This window comes from Sceloporus occidentalis, unplaced genomic scaffold (assembly GCF_023333645.1).
Source record: "Sceloporus occidentalis isolate IW3139 unplaced genomic scaffold, rSceOcc1.0.p SCAF_2, whole genome shotgun sequence".
NCBI lineage: Eukaryota > Metazoa > Chordata > Lepidosauria > Squamata > Phrynosomatidae > Sceloporus > Sceloporus occidentalis.
Window position 1 is genome coordinate 81,335,098 of NW_028316982.1, and position 13,621 is coordinate 81,348,718.

At 39.5% G+C, this 13,621-nt stretch overlaps 1 protein-coding gene across 1 annotated transcript in view; it reads right to left on the reverse strand.

The window, feature by feature from the left end:
- ADAM12 (ADAM metallopeptidase domain 12) overlaps window positions 1-13,621 on the reverse strand; it is a 297,265-nt gene that overhangs the window by 94,910 nt on the left and 188,734 nt on the right. Inside the window, exons 6-8 of the mRNA XM_089510130.1 lie at window positions 9,842-10,025; window positions 5,547-5,612; window positions 1,675-1,746 (exon numbers count right to left, since the gene is read on the reverse strand). Coding sequence (XP_089366256.1) covers window positions 1,675-1,746; window positions 5,547-5,612; window positions 9,842-10,025 — 322 coding nt within the window. The remainder of the gene's footprint in view (window positions 1-1,674; window positions 1,747-5,546; window positions 5,613-9,841; window positions 10,026-13,621) is intronic.

Here is a 13,621-nt window from a genome sequence, read left to right on the forward strand (position 1 = left end):
AACTCAAGACTTGATTTGATCAGTAAATCATTGTCTATTCTTGGGCACAGAAAATGACTAGAATGAAGAAGCATTTTAACATAGCTAGAAGCTGCCTACAATTTGTTTTAAGTCAACAGGAAAATGAAGGTACATAGAGTCGTACCATGCTCCCTCCATTCTCGCGGACTTTGGATCCACGCCCCTTGAATATCCATGGGGACTGAATGGAGGGAGTTAAATGGGGCGCACACCCATGGCACACCCCCATGGGAGCATGCCCCCATTCAAGCCAATAGGGCTTAATATGCATGGGTTTTTTTTTCATTTCTGCGGGGGGTGGGGGTGGGTGGGGCGGTCCAGAGGCAGAGCTTTTTTGACGTGCATACCCACCTGACCTTCTATGAATTACAGACTGTTTCCGTATGGAACGAGAGCATCTGACCCCATCATTGTTGATTTTATGTTTTTAACTGCGGTTTTAACTTGTGTGGTAATAATATTGTCATGTTTTAATTGTATTTTTAAAACTCTGCTGTGATCCTGCCTCGATCCAATTGGGAGAGGTGGGAAGATATAAATAAACTCTATTATTATAATTATTATTATTGATGTTATACGTTTAGCGTTTTTTGTAATGTTGGTCTAATCTGCACTGCAGAAATAATGCAGCTTTCACTGCCATGGCTCAATGCTGTGGAATTCTGGGATTTGTAGTTTTGTGAGACCTTTAACCTTTGACAGAGAACTCTGGTACCACAACAAATTACAAATCCCAGAATTCCATAGCATGCAGCTATGTATTGTGAACCGCTTTGATTTTCTCATCGCAAAAAAGCAGGATAAAAATAAAAGTTTTATTTATTATTTATTTATTATTATTTCTGCACTTCAGATAAGACCAATTTACCAAAAGAATACAGATTCTGACTATGCTGTTGACTTTTACATGGTCCTGGGAAAATTTTTGTATGTGTCTTGCCTTGCATAACGGGGCTCCATCAACCTTTGGATGTTCTCCCTTCTTTCCTACACAGCATTGAGCCTGGACAGCAAGCATCTGACATTAGCCACCTTACAGGACTCAGCCTGTAAGTTTATTCCCCATTAAAATGCAGCAAAGTGTTGGTTATTACATTTAAAGCCCTACATGGCTTGGGTCCAACTTACTTGAGGGAACGCGTCTCCCTACACAATCCGCCCTGCACTCTCAGAACAACCGGGAAGAACTTATTAGAGTATGTAAACACTAGGTTAACAACAACTTTCCACAGGGCATTTACTGCCGTAGCTCCTAAATTAAGGAATGGCTTGCCAGAGGAGAGCCATCTCATTACCACCTTAGATGCCTTTAAGAAGGCACTTAAGATGGACCTCTTCCGGAAGGCCTATCCACCCAATCTGCTATAAGAGAGTTAGAAATATCCCACTTCTGTTTGTAAAGATATGTATTTTAAATGATGATTGTATTGTATTGTATTGATAGCGGTTTTACTGTTTTATTGAGTGTATTTTATATGAAATTGTAGTTTTTTATCTTGTAATGTTGTTTCTATTGTAATCCCGCCTCAATCCGCAGGGACAGGTGAGAAACATAAATATAAATTATTATTATTATTTAATGGATTTATGATAGCTATCGGCCCCTTTATGTACTGCAATATATATCACAAGACATTATCATTAATGCTTTACCTTATCCACATAGTTTGCCATTTCTATCAGCCTCAGCTTCACTTTCTCCACATCCCTGCCCTGTCTCTGAAACTAGAACAAATCTTGAAGTTAACAATGAATCATCCCCATTTGTATTGTATTTTATATTCTGGTGTCACTCACCTTCTAAAAGAGGGTATTAGTACTGGCATCATTTTTTTTAATGTGCTACTGCCAACAACAGAACCCTCAAACATTTAAAAACCAGCACAGATTATGCAAAAGGATGCAGTTTTTGAAATAATCATGCATATATGCATGCATACACAAAATGCCATATAGCTGTTTTACCGGAATGCTTTGTATTGTGTAGAGAGAATGGCTCTCATTTTAGCTGCCTCTGTGCCACATAAAAAAAACAAAAACAAAAAGCAATTCTGCTATTTGTTCAAAGATTTCCAAAGAGAAAGTCTGTCATTTAAAAAAACCCAAAGGTTTTCATTTTTGCTTCAGTAATTAGAGCGGCTTTCGATATTCTGCCTTTCCTATTTCTTTTCAAGCTCTTTTGTAAACTCTCAGCAATTTACTGTATATACTCAGGTCTAAGTTGACCTCATGTATAAGTCGAGGCAGGTTTTGAGGCCAAAATCATGGATTTTGATATGAGCCATGGATAAGCCGAGGGACAAACTCAGAGGCATGTAACAAAGGACCTACAGGGGAAAACAAAACACCACCTCCCTCCCTCTTTGGACCTCTCCTAAGGGTCACAGTCTTGGCATGGAAAATGGAGAGACAAACCTCCAATTTCTCTTCTTTTCTCTCTCTGCACCCCTCTTCCCCACCAACTTTCCCAAGGTCCATGGCTTGCAAAAAGAGGGCACAAACCTCCTATTTCTCTTCCCTCCATTCCCCACCAATTTTCTCAAGGCTCATGGCTTGCAAAAAAAAAGACACAAACCTCTGATTTCTCTCCCTTTCTCTCTCCTTCCTCCCTTCCCCATCAGCTTGTCCAAGACTCATGGTCTCGGCATTGGAACAGTATTACCGTCTTGACCCAGAATTTTGGAGCCAATTTTTGTGCTTAAATCTTTCGACTTATAGATGAGTATGTATGATAGGCAATGTTGCTTAATTCACTAACTGGCAAAACTACATCTGAAGAACAAATACCACAGACCCAGATTAGGCAGGCCTGTGACAGACCTCTTGGGCCAATTGCATATTAGGCCTAAGTATCCCAAACTCACATCCATTAAATTGATGAACAGTTGAAGGAAATCTTTGTGTGTGTGGACAGACAGACAGACACACACACACCCCATTTCCTCCAACATTTCACAGTTGAAAACCAGGAGACATGTATGAAAGCAATATCAGAGTGTGGGCAAGATGGTATGAGGAAGAAAGAACACACATCCTAGGAGATGCTGCAGAAGTTTATTTTTGCCTGAGTGTACAGGGAAGGGCAAGATTCTGACCTCATATCCTCTCCCTCTTGCTGAGTTCACTGAGTGCAAACTACTTTTGCATTTTTAATTCAGTTTGCAGTTACTGAAGTAAGGTGAGGAGAAAGGGGGAAAGCAGGAGGAGGAAAGAGAAGCTACTGAAAAAGTGGGATGAAAAAGGATTAATCAGGACTGTCCTTGCCAAATCAGGACTGTTGAAGGATATACAGTATGTATTTCTGTTTGTATGTAAAAGAATGCAAATCTATCATTATTTGGTTGCTTCTAGGCCAGTGATAAATGTAACAGAAACTAACAAAAACGTGCTCCAAATAGCTTCTAGTTTGTGGGAGGGGATTATGTCAACACTTGCCATCTCTCTCTCTAGTCCCCCAAATTACCCATTATCCTTAAAGAGATTATAGGATAATATTCTGGATTTCATAAAATCTGCAGATGGTATTTTTGGAAACATCAGTTCCATGGAAAATCAAGCACAGGGAAGTCACTGTTAAAAATGTGAATATGACCAACATATTAACTAAAAGCTTCTGTCTCATCAAGTCTTTCTCCAGAGATTTCTGGTGGTTGTATGAGGGTGCACTCACACAGTAAAACTATAGCTATTTCATACCACTTTAATTGCCATTGCTCCTTCTTATGGAATCCTAGAGCACTTCCCTCCAACTATAGCACTGTAGCAATCAGGTTCTGAATTCTCTTACCAAACTACAAATCCCAGAATTCTATAGGACATGACAGTTAAAGTGGTTTTAAAACACCAAAATTATGTAATGTGGATACACCCCGTAAAACTACAATTTCCAAGCATCATGCAGGGATAGGATAGTAGGCAGGGCCAAGAGAAATCTGGTGAAGATGGGCAAAGCATGTGGCATTAGTGAGTGGACAGATTAGTGAGCATTAGTGCTAACTTAGTGAGTGGATGGATCATTAACATGAATTAGCAATAAAAAGGTGAAGTGTTTTACTTTTACACCTCACTCCTTTTAGGTATAAGGAACCTATGTTTGTGTGCTACTTCTCTAGTTCTTACACACTGTGTGGTGGCAGTTGAAGTGCAGAAATTAGGGACCTGCAGTATCCTGTAGTGAGTATGTAGAAAGTGGAATTGTTGGAGGACTTTTCAATAAAGAAGATAGATAGCACTATTAAATAAAGGGTACCTAAAATAGGCATGTATGGTAATACATCTGAGGGGACTGGTCAACAGTCTCAAAAACTGTGACCATAATTCATGAGCATATTTACAATAATAATTTGCAGCTCTTACATGTGGAACAACAGTAAACCAAGAAAGTTTCTCAGCATTGTTGGAAGCCGCTTTGATTGTTTCTTACAAATAAGTGGCATATAAATAAAAGTTTTATTTATTATTATTTATTAGTAATGTAGACTATATTTTTCTAATCTCTGAATAATAGCTAACCACAAACACTGGACTCAAAGGACCATAAACCTAAGTCTCTTTTGGAAAAATGAATTAGTGGTCTTAGACAATCATAAATATCTTCAAGACCTTTCTCTAATTTTGACTGTACATCTTTAATCCAAATCTGTTCCCTGCATAGACAAATAGTTTCACCTGATAACTTTTGGATTAAGTTGCTCTTTGATTTATTTGAGCGGCTCATTAGTACTCTAGTGTTCATTTAATGTCATGCATATACAAGAGTTCACAGTTATGATCTCTAAGCTGATGAGCAGGATTCTGATTCTGGTAATCAGTGGAGATGAACATAGGAAACTGTCTTAGACCTGACAGTCTAGTCTAGTGTTATATTGAGTCAGACAATCTAGTCTAATGGGTCTACAACATCCGAGGGAGAGATATATTACCTGAATTTGCTACCTAATATCTTTTTAACTGGTGATGCCATGGACCTTCTGCATGCAAGTCCTTTCACTGGTATATCTGACCCTAACTCACCTCTCCAGTATAATCCATTATGCAAGTAGGAATTAAAAAAATGAACTTGCTTGTGACACAGAGAGGTAGTGAGTGGAACATGCTATTTATCATGCAAAGCCAGTACTCAATAATAACATTATTCTACCTGTCATGTATGTTGTACCTAGGTGTGGACACCTAGTATGCAAATACGTACAAGGGGAAATACAATGAATACAATAGTTGTACAAAAATGTCTAACTACAAGAACAGGTGCATTTCCACTTACAGAAATGGGGAGGAAAACCCAACAAAACTCCACTAGCTCACTGTTTTCATCTAATTCTAAGCCAAATATAAGGAAATTTCATTACTTTGGATTTAGGCTAAGCATTTTCCTTATCAGTGGATAGAGAGCCTCATGGAATTGTTTATCCTGTGTCACTCACTCAAAAATCCAAAGGCAAAATACATACTATTTTATATTATACAACACCTTGTCACCATATTTTATTAGTATCAGTTACTGTTTAATTTTAGATTTTGCTTACCTCTCGATTATCAGCCACAATGACAAGCTCCACATACTTGGTGGATTTCAGGGCTTCCCTCTTGTGCTACCAAAACAAACACCAAATGAATTCTGTTAATATTCTAAGGGACCTAGACGTCTAGATACCTATTTCCTACAAAAGTCCTATATCACAAACTGTGTAAATATCAGCAATAATATACATTATGCCTGTCTGTCTGTCTTTTCAAATCAACTTTCCTACTGTCAGAGGAGTTTATCAGACAAGGGAAATTGGAAGTATAATCCAATGGCAATCTGAACGCAATCATGGGGTTTAACGTTATTGCGTGATAACCCACTACATGCAAATTCAGGCAATGGAAAGTCAGTCCGAATGCAATTATGTGGGTTCATGTTATTGCGTGATAGACTGCCACACGCAAATTCGGGCAATGGCATGCTATTTTCAGGCAATGGGAAGCCAGTTCGAACGCAATGCACATTCATGTAATTGCGTTAAACTAGCAACTTTAAGTGAATGCATTCTGGCCTCATGTTCTTTTCATTCGAATTTAAGAGAAATTCCTCCCGTTTGATAAACTCCAGAGAGTTTGGCTTCCAAAGACGAAACAGACCTATCACATCTGTGCCCTCCTCCAGTTCTGTCTGACAGCCACTTGAATTCTCCAGAGGAGGAAGGAGTAGGAAAGACAACTCCAAGTCCTTAGGGAAGATGAAAGCTTCAGCATTTGGCTCAACCATCATCCCTTCCATGCAGATAAAGTAAGAGGCTGTCTTGAAATATGGTCTTCAAACAGGATGGGGAGAGTGAGCTGGCTTTATAAGTTAGGGGGCTTTCCCCACTTGGTTTGCTGGAAGCAAACTTGGTTCTTCTAAGTCTATGTCTACTCTAAGATATGACCCTGTGATTTATCACCCTAGACTGTTTCTTGACTCGGATATCTTGCTACTCCCACTTGGACTCTGCTTTCATTTACAGCTTCTGAATCTGGACTGTTTGTTATCAGACACTGCTTGTTCCTTCAGCTACTGCACATTTGGCACTCTGGTCTGTTTCAGCACGAGTACAGGACAGTACTAGTATGAAATCAGGCTCCAGACCTTGGAAGAGGGTTGATATGTTGGGATTCTTTGGACTACAAACTAGCATGGCCATAGGTATTAGAGTGCAAAAAAAGTAACTTTTTAGGCCTCTGATCCCAGCCCTGAAGCCTACTTAGCTTCAGCAATGTAGCAGTACCACATACCTTCAAGCATGACCTAACAGTGCATTTTCAGAATATTTTATACAGTTTTTTCCCCCACCTAGCATGCCTGAAATGGAGGTTTTGAAAAACAAGGGCACATGTTTACCACAGTTGTTTTTAAGGACTAAAGAAAGCAAGACAACTAAACTAAAACCTGTTAATGCTCTTGTACTTGCTCTTCTGCTACCCAGAGACAAAGGGTATCTAGGGTTTCAGTCAAGTTTTGAACATCATCTTTTATTTTACATGTGAATACTGTATGATTTCCTTTTGTGGCAATATGCATATTTCCCCATTTTCCCTCCATTTTCCCTGGAATATTTGTAGTTGTTTTTTGAACACTGTGTAAATGCCAACTGAACTTTGTGTTGTGTGCTTTGTGTGAATTGGGAGCTTCAAAGTGCACTTTTAATAAGAATGTATATAATGAAATGCTTAAGCCATCCATCATACAGCAGTAGTATTGTATGTAATATGATACAATAATACTCTTGGATCTAATTCAAGAAAATAGTCTTAAATTTAATTCTAAATTCATATAGGATTACCTTGAATCAGTGGGACTTACAGTACATAACTATTTGTTCACCAAGGTCCAATCGATTTAGCAGGTCAACTCTAGCTGGGATTTTCAATTGAACTTAGCTCTATAATTCTTGGAGAGATTTTGGTGGAGCAAACATTTCTGGATAAAGATGTTGTGATCTTGAATCTTCACCATTTGTAGATTAGCTGTCTAAGAATGCACTGGTGGAGCTCCAAATCCTTAGAAATGGTTTCATAGCCCTTTCTAAATTGGTGAGTAATAGCAATTGCTAAAGTCTTCAGAGATGTCTTTTGATTATGGTATGATATGTTTCCACACACTGAGCCAGTGTGGTGTAGTGGTTTGAGTGTTCTAATACAACCTTGAACACCAGAATTCAAATCTCCAGTCAGCCATGAAAATCCGTGGGTGATCTTGGGTAAGTCACATTCTTTCTGCCTCAGAGAAATGCAAAGCAATCAAACCCATCTCTGAACAGATTTTGTCAAGAAAATCCTGTGATAGGATCACCTTAGAGTCACATAAGGTGGAAATGACTTGAAGGCGCACAACAACTATAACAATAATGGTACTCATTAACTTTCTCTGAGATAGCCATGCTTGTACTTGCAATTAATTACTTTTTTAAAATAATGTTCTAAATTATGATTTTTATGCTTCAAAATTGTTTAAAGTATTTGGAAGTAAAATCACATGGGACAAAGGGGTTTTAGGAGATATAGAATTGGCTATTACAGCTTTAGCTGTAACTTGAACTTGGAATGCCTGATTAACATTATTAATCTATTCTACAACTTGCCTGCAGCATATTTTTCATAGATAGAGCATTTGTTTCTGAAACATACCTAATTATCACTTCTCTTTGCTTGCATAGCACAGCTAATTTCTATCATGGTTCAATCAACTTCCTCATTCTTTCAAAACTGTAATTTCTTTAAAAATGAAACAATGAAGCTAAATAACACATTTGCAAATTATGTGGATGCAATTTTTTAAAAAAAGCATCTTGAAGTTCTTATCATTTAGTTGCCTGTCAAGACTAATTTTATTGAACTTAGGGGTGAAACAAATGGGCAGGAAAAAGCAGCTTGAAGCTGTCTTTTCCAAAGCCACATTGAAACCCCACCAACTGTACCATTTGTTCCCAAGGAGTGCACATGTCATGACCACAAGGTGCAACTTGAAGCCATGTTGCTGGGTCCTTTTTTTATTGTCCCCCCCCCCCCCCACCTTCACAGGAGCAAAACACTGTGCACCTTCGCAGGAGCAAAACAGTGGCAAATGCCATCTCATTGGATGTTCCTGTGAACCTGCACACATTCACATGTGGAGCATTTCACAGGGACAGGGCATTGGAGCAGAGATGTGCCCATGCAGATGCTGGCAAGGTACAATCAGCCCCCCCTTCACTCCCTCTTCAACCCATTCCCCCTCTTTTACTTTTTGTGTATGTTGTACTCATTTCCATGAGAGGTGTCATGCTTTCTCTTTTGGGCATTGCCACCTCCACTGCTTGGGTATGGCAGCTCTGTTTTAAATGCACTCCTGCAACAGGGAGTTTATATGCCCAATTAGGGTTACAGTTAGGATAGAGACTGCTCTGGCAGTGCTGCATTTAGATGTACCAGCAAAAGTGCGCATTTTCAAGGAAGTAGTGGGAAAATTCGCCTCCTTTTTAGTCTGGCTTTTCTCCCCATAGGTGGCTTGAGAGCGGTTTCTGGTTACCTTTGAGGCTTGCATCATCTAAATGCCCCACCTGGAAGCCAGCCAGAAACCTGCTTATTTTGACCATCTATTTAACCCCTTAGTGTCAAACAGAAGGAGAGTGACTATGGCTGGTGGAAGACAGTGTACTGTCACCTTGAAGTATCTTCTGCTACCAACAAGAATTTCTCCTCCATCGCCATGCCTTGCCTGAATTATTGGTAGAAGAAGCATAGATAATCTCACCAATTAATGCCTTATTCTGAGGTAGAGTTCTGAGACATGTTCAGCAACATGGCAGTATTGCAACATGACAGCCTTGTCTAAGGCACTGATAGATCAGAGAGAGATTTGTGGTGGGATGTCGCCAGCTCATCAGCCTGAGGTTTTCCATTATCACTTCACTGAAATTTTAGTGCCCCAAGAAATAAAATCATGCTCTAGTTAAAAGAAAGACTCAGACCATCTGCTTGAAATTTTATTGGAGTATTTTTATCTGCAAAATAGTACATATAATCTTTTTATAGATATAATCATGTAGTTTCAATTAACAAGTACCTAGGATTATCATGGAAAATAATAACATGAGTTCAGAACAATAAATCATAAACATTTTTTGGAAAATAACTTTTCAATGCTAGTCTAAAACAGGGTACACCTACTCCATCACATAAATTAAATCCCTTGATGCTGGACAGAGTTTGTTTTTCTCATTTAGAACTTAACAAAAATAGTGAATTACACAGGCAAGATATTTTACATAGATGCTGATGTTTCCAAAATATAAAAGAGAAAACTACAGTTTTCACTTACCCGGCTAGTAAATGTCCACATAGATGGTACAGTATCTTCCAGTGTGACAGCTGAAATGTTGAGATGATGCCCACAAAAACCTGAGGCTAGTTTCAGGCTTGTTGCTCGGTAAATTATATGTTCATTTGTAGTACCTTCCAAAGGCTCTAAAATATAGGCTTTATCTTCAAATAAAATGAATCCCCTGTGGGATGAAAAGATATAAATGATGTATTCCTTTCTGGGTTGAGATACATTTTGTGCTTGGTTTGCAACCAAGTAATAGATCTTTAATAAGCATGAAAGAGTAGCATAGGTAACAATTCCTAATGAGGCACAAGATGTAAATTCTCTGTGTTTGTTATCTTGGCATACAGTTCACTATGCTGAAGACACAGGCCAAGATCCTACAGGTGCTTCTTCACTGTAGAAATAATGCAGTTTGACACAACTTTAAGTGCTGTAGCTCCATCCAATAGAATCCTGGGATTTGTAGCTTTACAAGATCTTTAGCATTCTCTGACAAAGAGTGCTGTTGCCTCACAAAACTATAAACCCCAGGATCCTGTAGGATGGAGCCATAGCAGTTAAACTGGAGTGAAATGGCATTATTTTCTACAGTGTAGATGTACCCAACAACTCACTTGTGAATGTGTAACTAAGTATCATCTCCTAGCCATTGCTGTTTTTCCTGTTGTTGTTGTGTGCCTCCAAGTCATTTCTGACTCATGGCAACCTATCATAGGGTTTTCTTGGCAAGATTTGTTCAGAGGAAGTTTGCCATTGCATTCCTGTGAGGCTGAGAGCATGGGACTTGCCCAACGTGGGTTTCATGGCTGATCTAGGAATCGAACCTTGGTCTTCAGAGTCATAGTCCAACACTCAAACCACTATACCATGCTGGCTCTCTCTCCTAGTCTAGGCCCCACCCCTAAATCTACCTTAATAGCCAAAGTGATGGAGATTTGTTCTGTTGGAGATCAGGCTGCAGCAGGATGACATTTCCAGCTCTGTCTTGCCAGCATCTATGGTACAATGAAGAATTATGTCAGGAATTCCACTTCTGCTTGCTCCAGTCTCACTTACTCAAAAGAAGGGGGCTGGAAATGTCATCCTGCTGTGCCCCTATTGCCAGCAGGCAGACCTCCATCATTCCCTGGAGTTTAAGGTGGGATTCAGGAGCCATTTAAAATTGTGGCAATAGTGCCAGAAACATGAATATGTAGTAGAACTGAATGTAGAGTAGTTATGGATCTCTAACTCTAGGTTATGAATTCATAACTGTATTACAGAATGCCAGCCATTATTTCGCAGAATTTAAATCATGTGATCCACAACCAAGTTATAGCTACATTTTATAGAACAATTCAAGCACATGCAATATCCTTGTTTGAGAAAATTACTGAAAAAATTAAGAAATTTGGACTAATAATGTATTTAGGGTCCATAATGTGAATATTTAGCATGCCAACTATTATTAGTAGTACAAAATATACAGTACATAACCAGAAATTGGGCCAATTTACAAGAGCAAGCCATTAAGACCAGTTCAGAGGTCTGAGCTGGTATATCAAGAATGCAGAAAGTGGCCTATAATAATACGCTTGTTTAAGTAACGTCTGCTGTATCAGCAGCAGCACCTATATTAGAAGCTGCTTTGTATTTCTTATTTGCTAGAATTGGAAATACGGGATAATAAATACACAAACAACTATGTCCTGTGGTGGTGGAGCAGAGCAGCCAAGGGACATGTACTTAGGGTTCTCTGGTGTCTTTCCTCTTTGTATTGTCTGATTAATTGCTTCTTCCAGACAGACAGATATTCTCAGATCTGATTTCTCTTCCCTTCACTCTTCATTCTGCAATCTTTCTTTCTCTATCTGTCAGATATATACTTTCCTTAATAAATACTTCTCCACCCTTAACAAGGTCTTTGATGCTGATTCCAAGCAGCCGTCTTCCAAATGAGCTCAATGTCATGGTGGTTCATCATTATCCAACATTTAGAGATTGAAATAAAATAAACAGGTAAAATAAAAGTACATTAATAAAATACAATGAAACAATATTGCTAGAAAAATGTCATTAGGCGTCTTACACAAGGGTGTTGACATCTTTCACCCAGGGCTTTTAAAAGTCCAACTAGAACAGTCTGTGAGATCTGCCTCTCCTTCCATATACAATGGCTTGCAAGCTGGATGCACATCAAGCTAAAACATGCCTGCTTCATCACCTGCCAAATTTTGCACTGGGAACATGAGCTACAACAATAATACATACCTGGACCTGCATGTCTAACAACGCTATGGAGGTGGGTGTACTTTTGATGGCCTCCTTGACAAGAGGCTAAAATTCTTTGCAGGGTGCCAAGATGCTGCACATGAAGGGGGCATAGCCAGAGGCTATTTAAGGCCTGGCAGTCCCCTCATGAGTCCTCTTTGGATCTTCACTTTGCAACCCACCCTCCCACCAGGGATATCATAAGGGGAGTTCGGGCCACACCAGGTGACACCCTAAGTGTGTGTGACACCACTGCTTCCCAAGCATCCTGCTTTTGGCAGAAATGAGCTGTAGTGTTTGTCTATGTACCTTTACCATGCTGAAGAGATGGTGTGAGTGGGCAGGGTTCAGTGGGAAGAGAAAGGAAAGGCCCCCAGGTTTTATTTATTTTTTTACTTTTACTTTTAAAAAAAAATTAAGAAATTTAAAATTATTTTAAAATTTTGTTTAAAAACATCACATCTTGTCAAGGCTGTGCGAAGGCTGCACCAGCGACGCAAATCAGAAAGGGGCCGAGCGGCTCCTTTCTGGGAGTCCCCGCTGCCGTTGGGGTGTTCTTGGGGCTTGAAGCCCCAAGTACACCCCTTTCCAAGCTGCGGGGAAGCAGCCTTTTGCCGCTTCCCCGCAACCTGCAAAGCGGCGGATCAGGGCCTCAGAGGCTGCCAGTCTGGCAGCTGAGGCCCCGATACAGCGGGGAAAGGGGCGGGTGCAGGCCGCCGCTTTTCGGCAGTCTGTAACCCGCCTCAGTTTTCTGTCTGTGGTCTTGTTATTTCATGGTTGGTCATCTACTCTACTTTACAAATGTCTGTGCTTTATTCCAGAGAGATATATTGAAGACAACATATTACCTTGAATGCTATACCATATAAGAACATGACATTGTTCCAGAAGCATCTATGAACTGATTGAGTTCTGTATGCTTGGAACAGAAGGATATACTTATAGAACTCCAGGTGATTTGCTGTAGATATGGAAGCATTTCTGACTCACAATGCTTCAACAAGAGCAGCAACAAGTCCACCATCACCTCACTCTAATCTAAATTTTATTCCTAAAATAAAGAGAGTTCAGGGGAACTGGGAGTTATTTTCTGTACAGAAGGAAAGGGAGATGTGTTATATTCCAGTACTCAAAACAAATTCCTGGGTTCAGCATTTTCCATCTGGATCTAGTTGCTTCTAATTAAAGCTGGGATTCTAATTAAAAAATATAGTAGATCCCACAAGTCTGAACTCTGCCCACTCTGGTATACACTGAGTGGGAAAGCAAAGCAGACATGGCACATGTTTCTGATTCCTCATTACTCTATCTTCCAAAGTGGGTGAAATCTAGTTTCTCAATATTGTGGCTGAAAATGAGAATCAGAAGCATCAGCCCACTCATACTTTTAATATTAGTTTATTTTCTAACACAGTATTCACAGTGTTCCACAGCTAACATATTGCCATATTCAGAATCTGAAATGTTTTTTATTCTTTCACTTTATTTTGGCTCAAAGCTGAGACTTAAGGCAGTTTACAA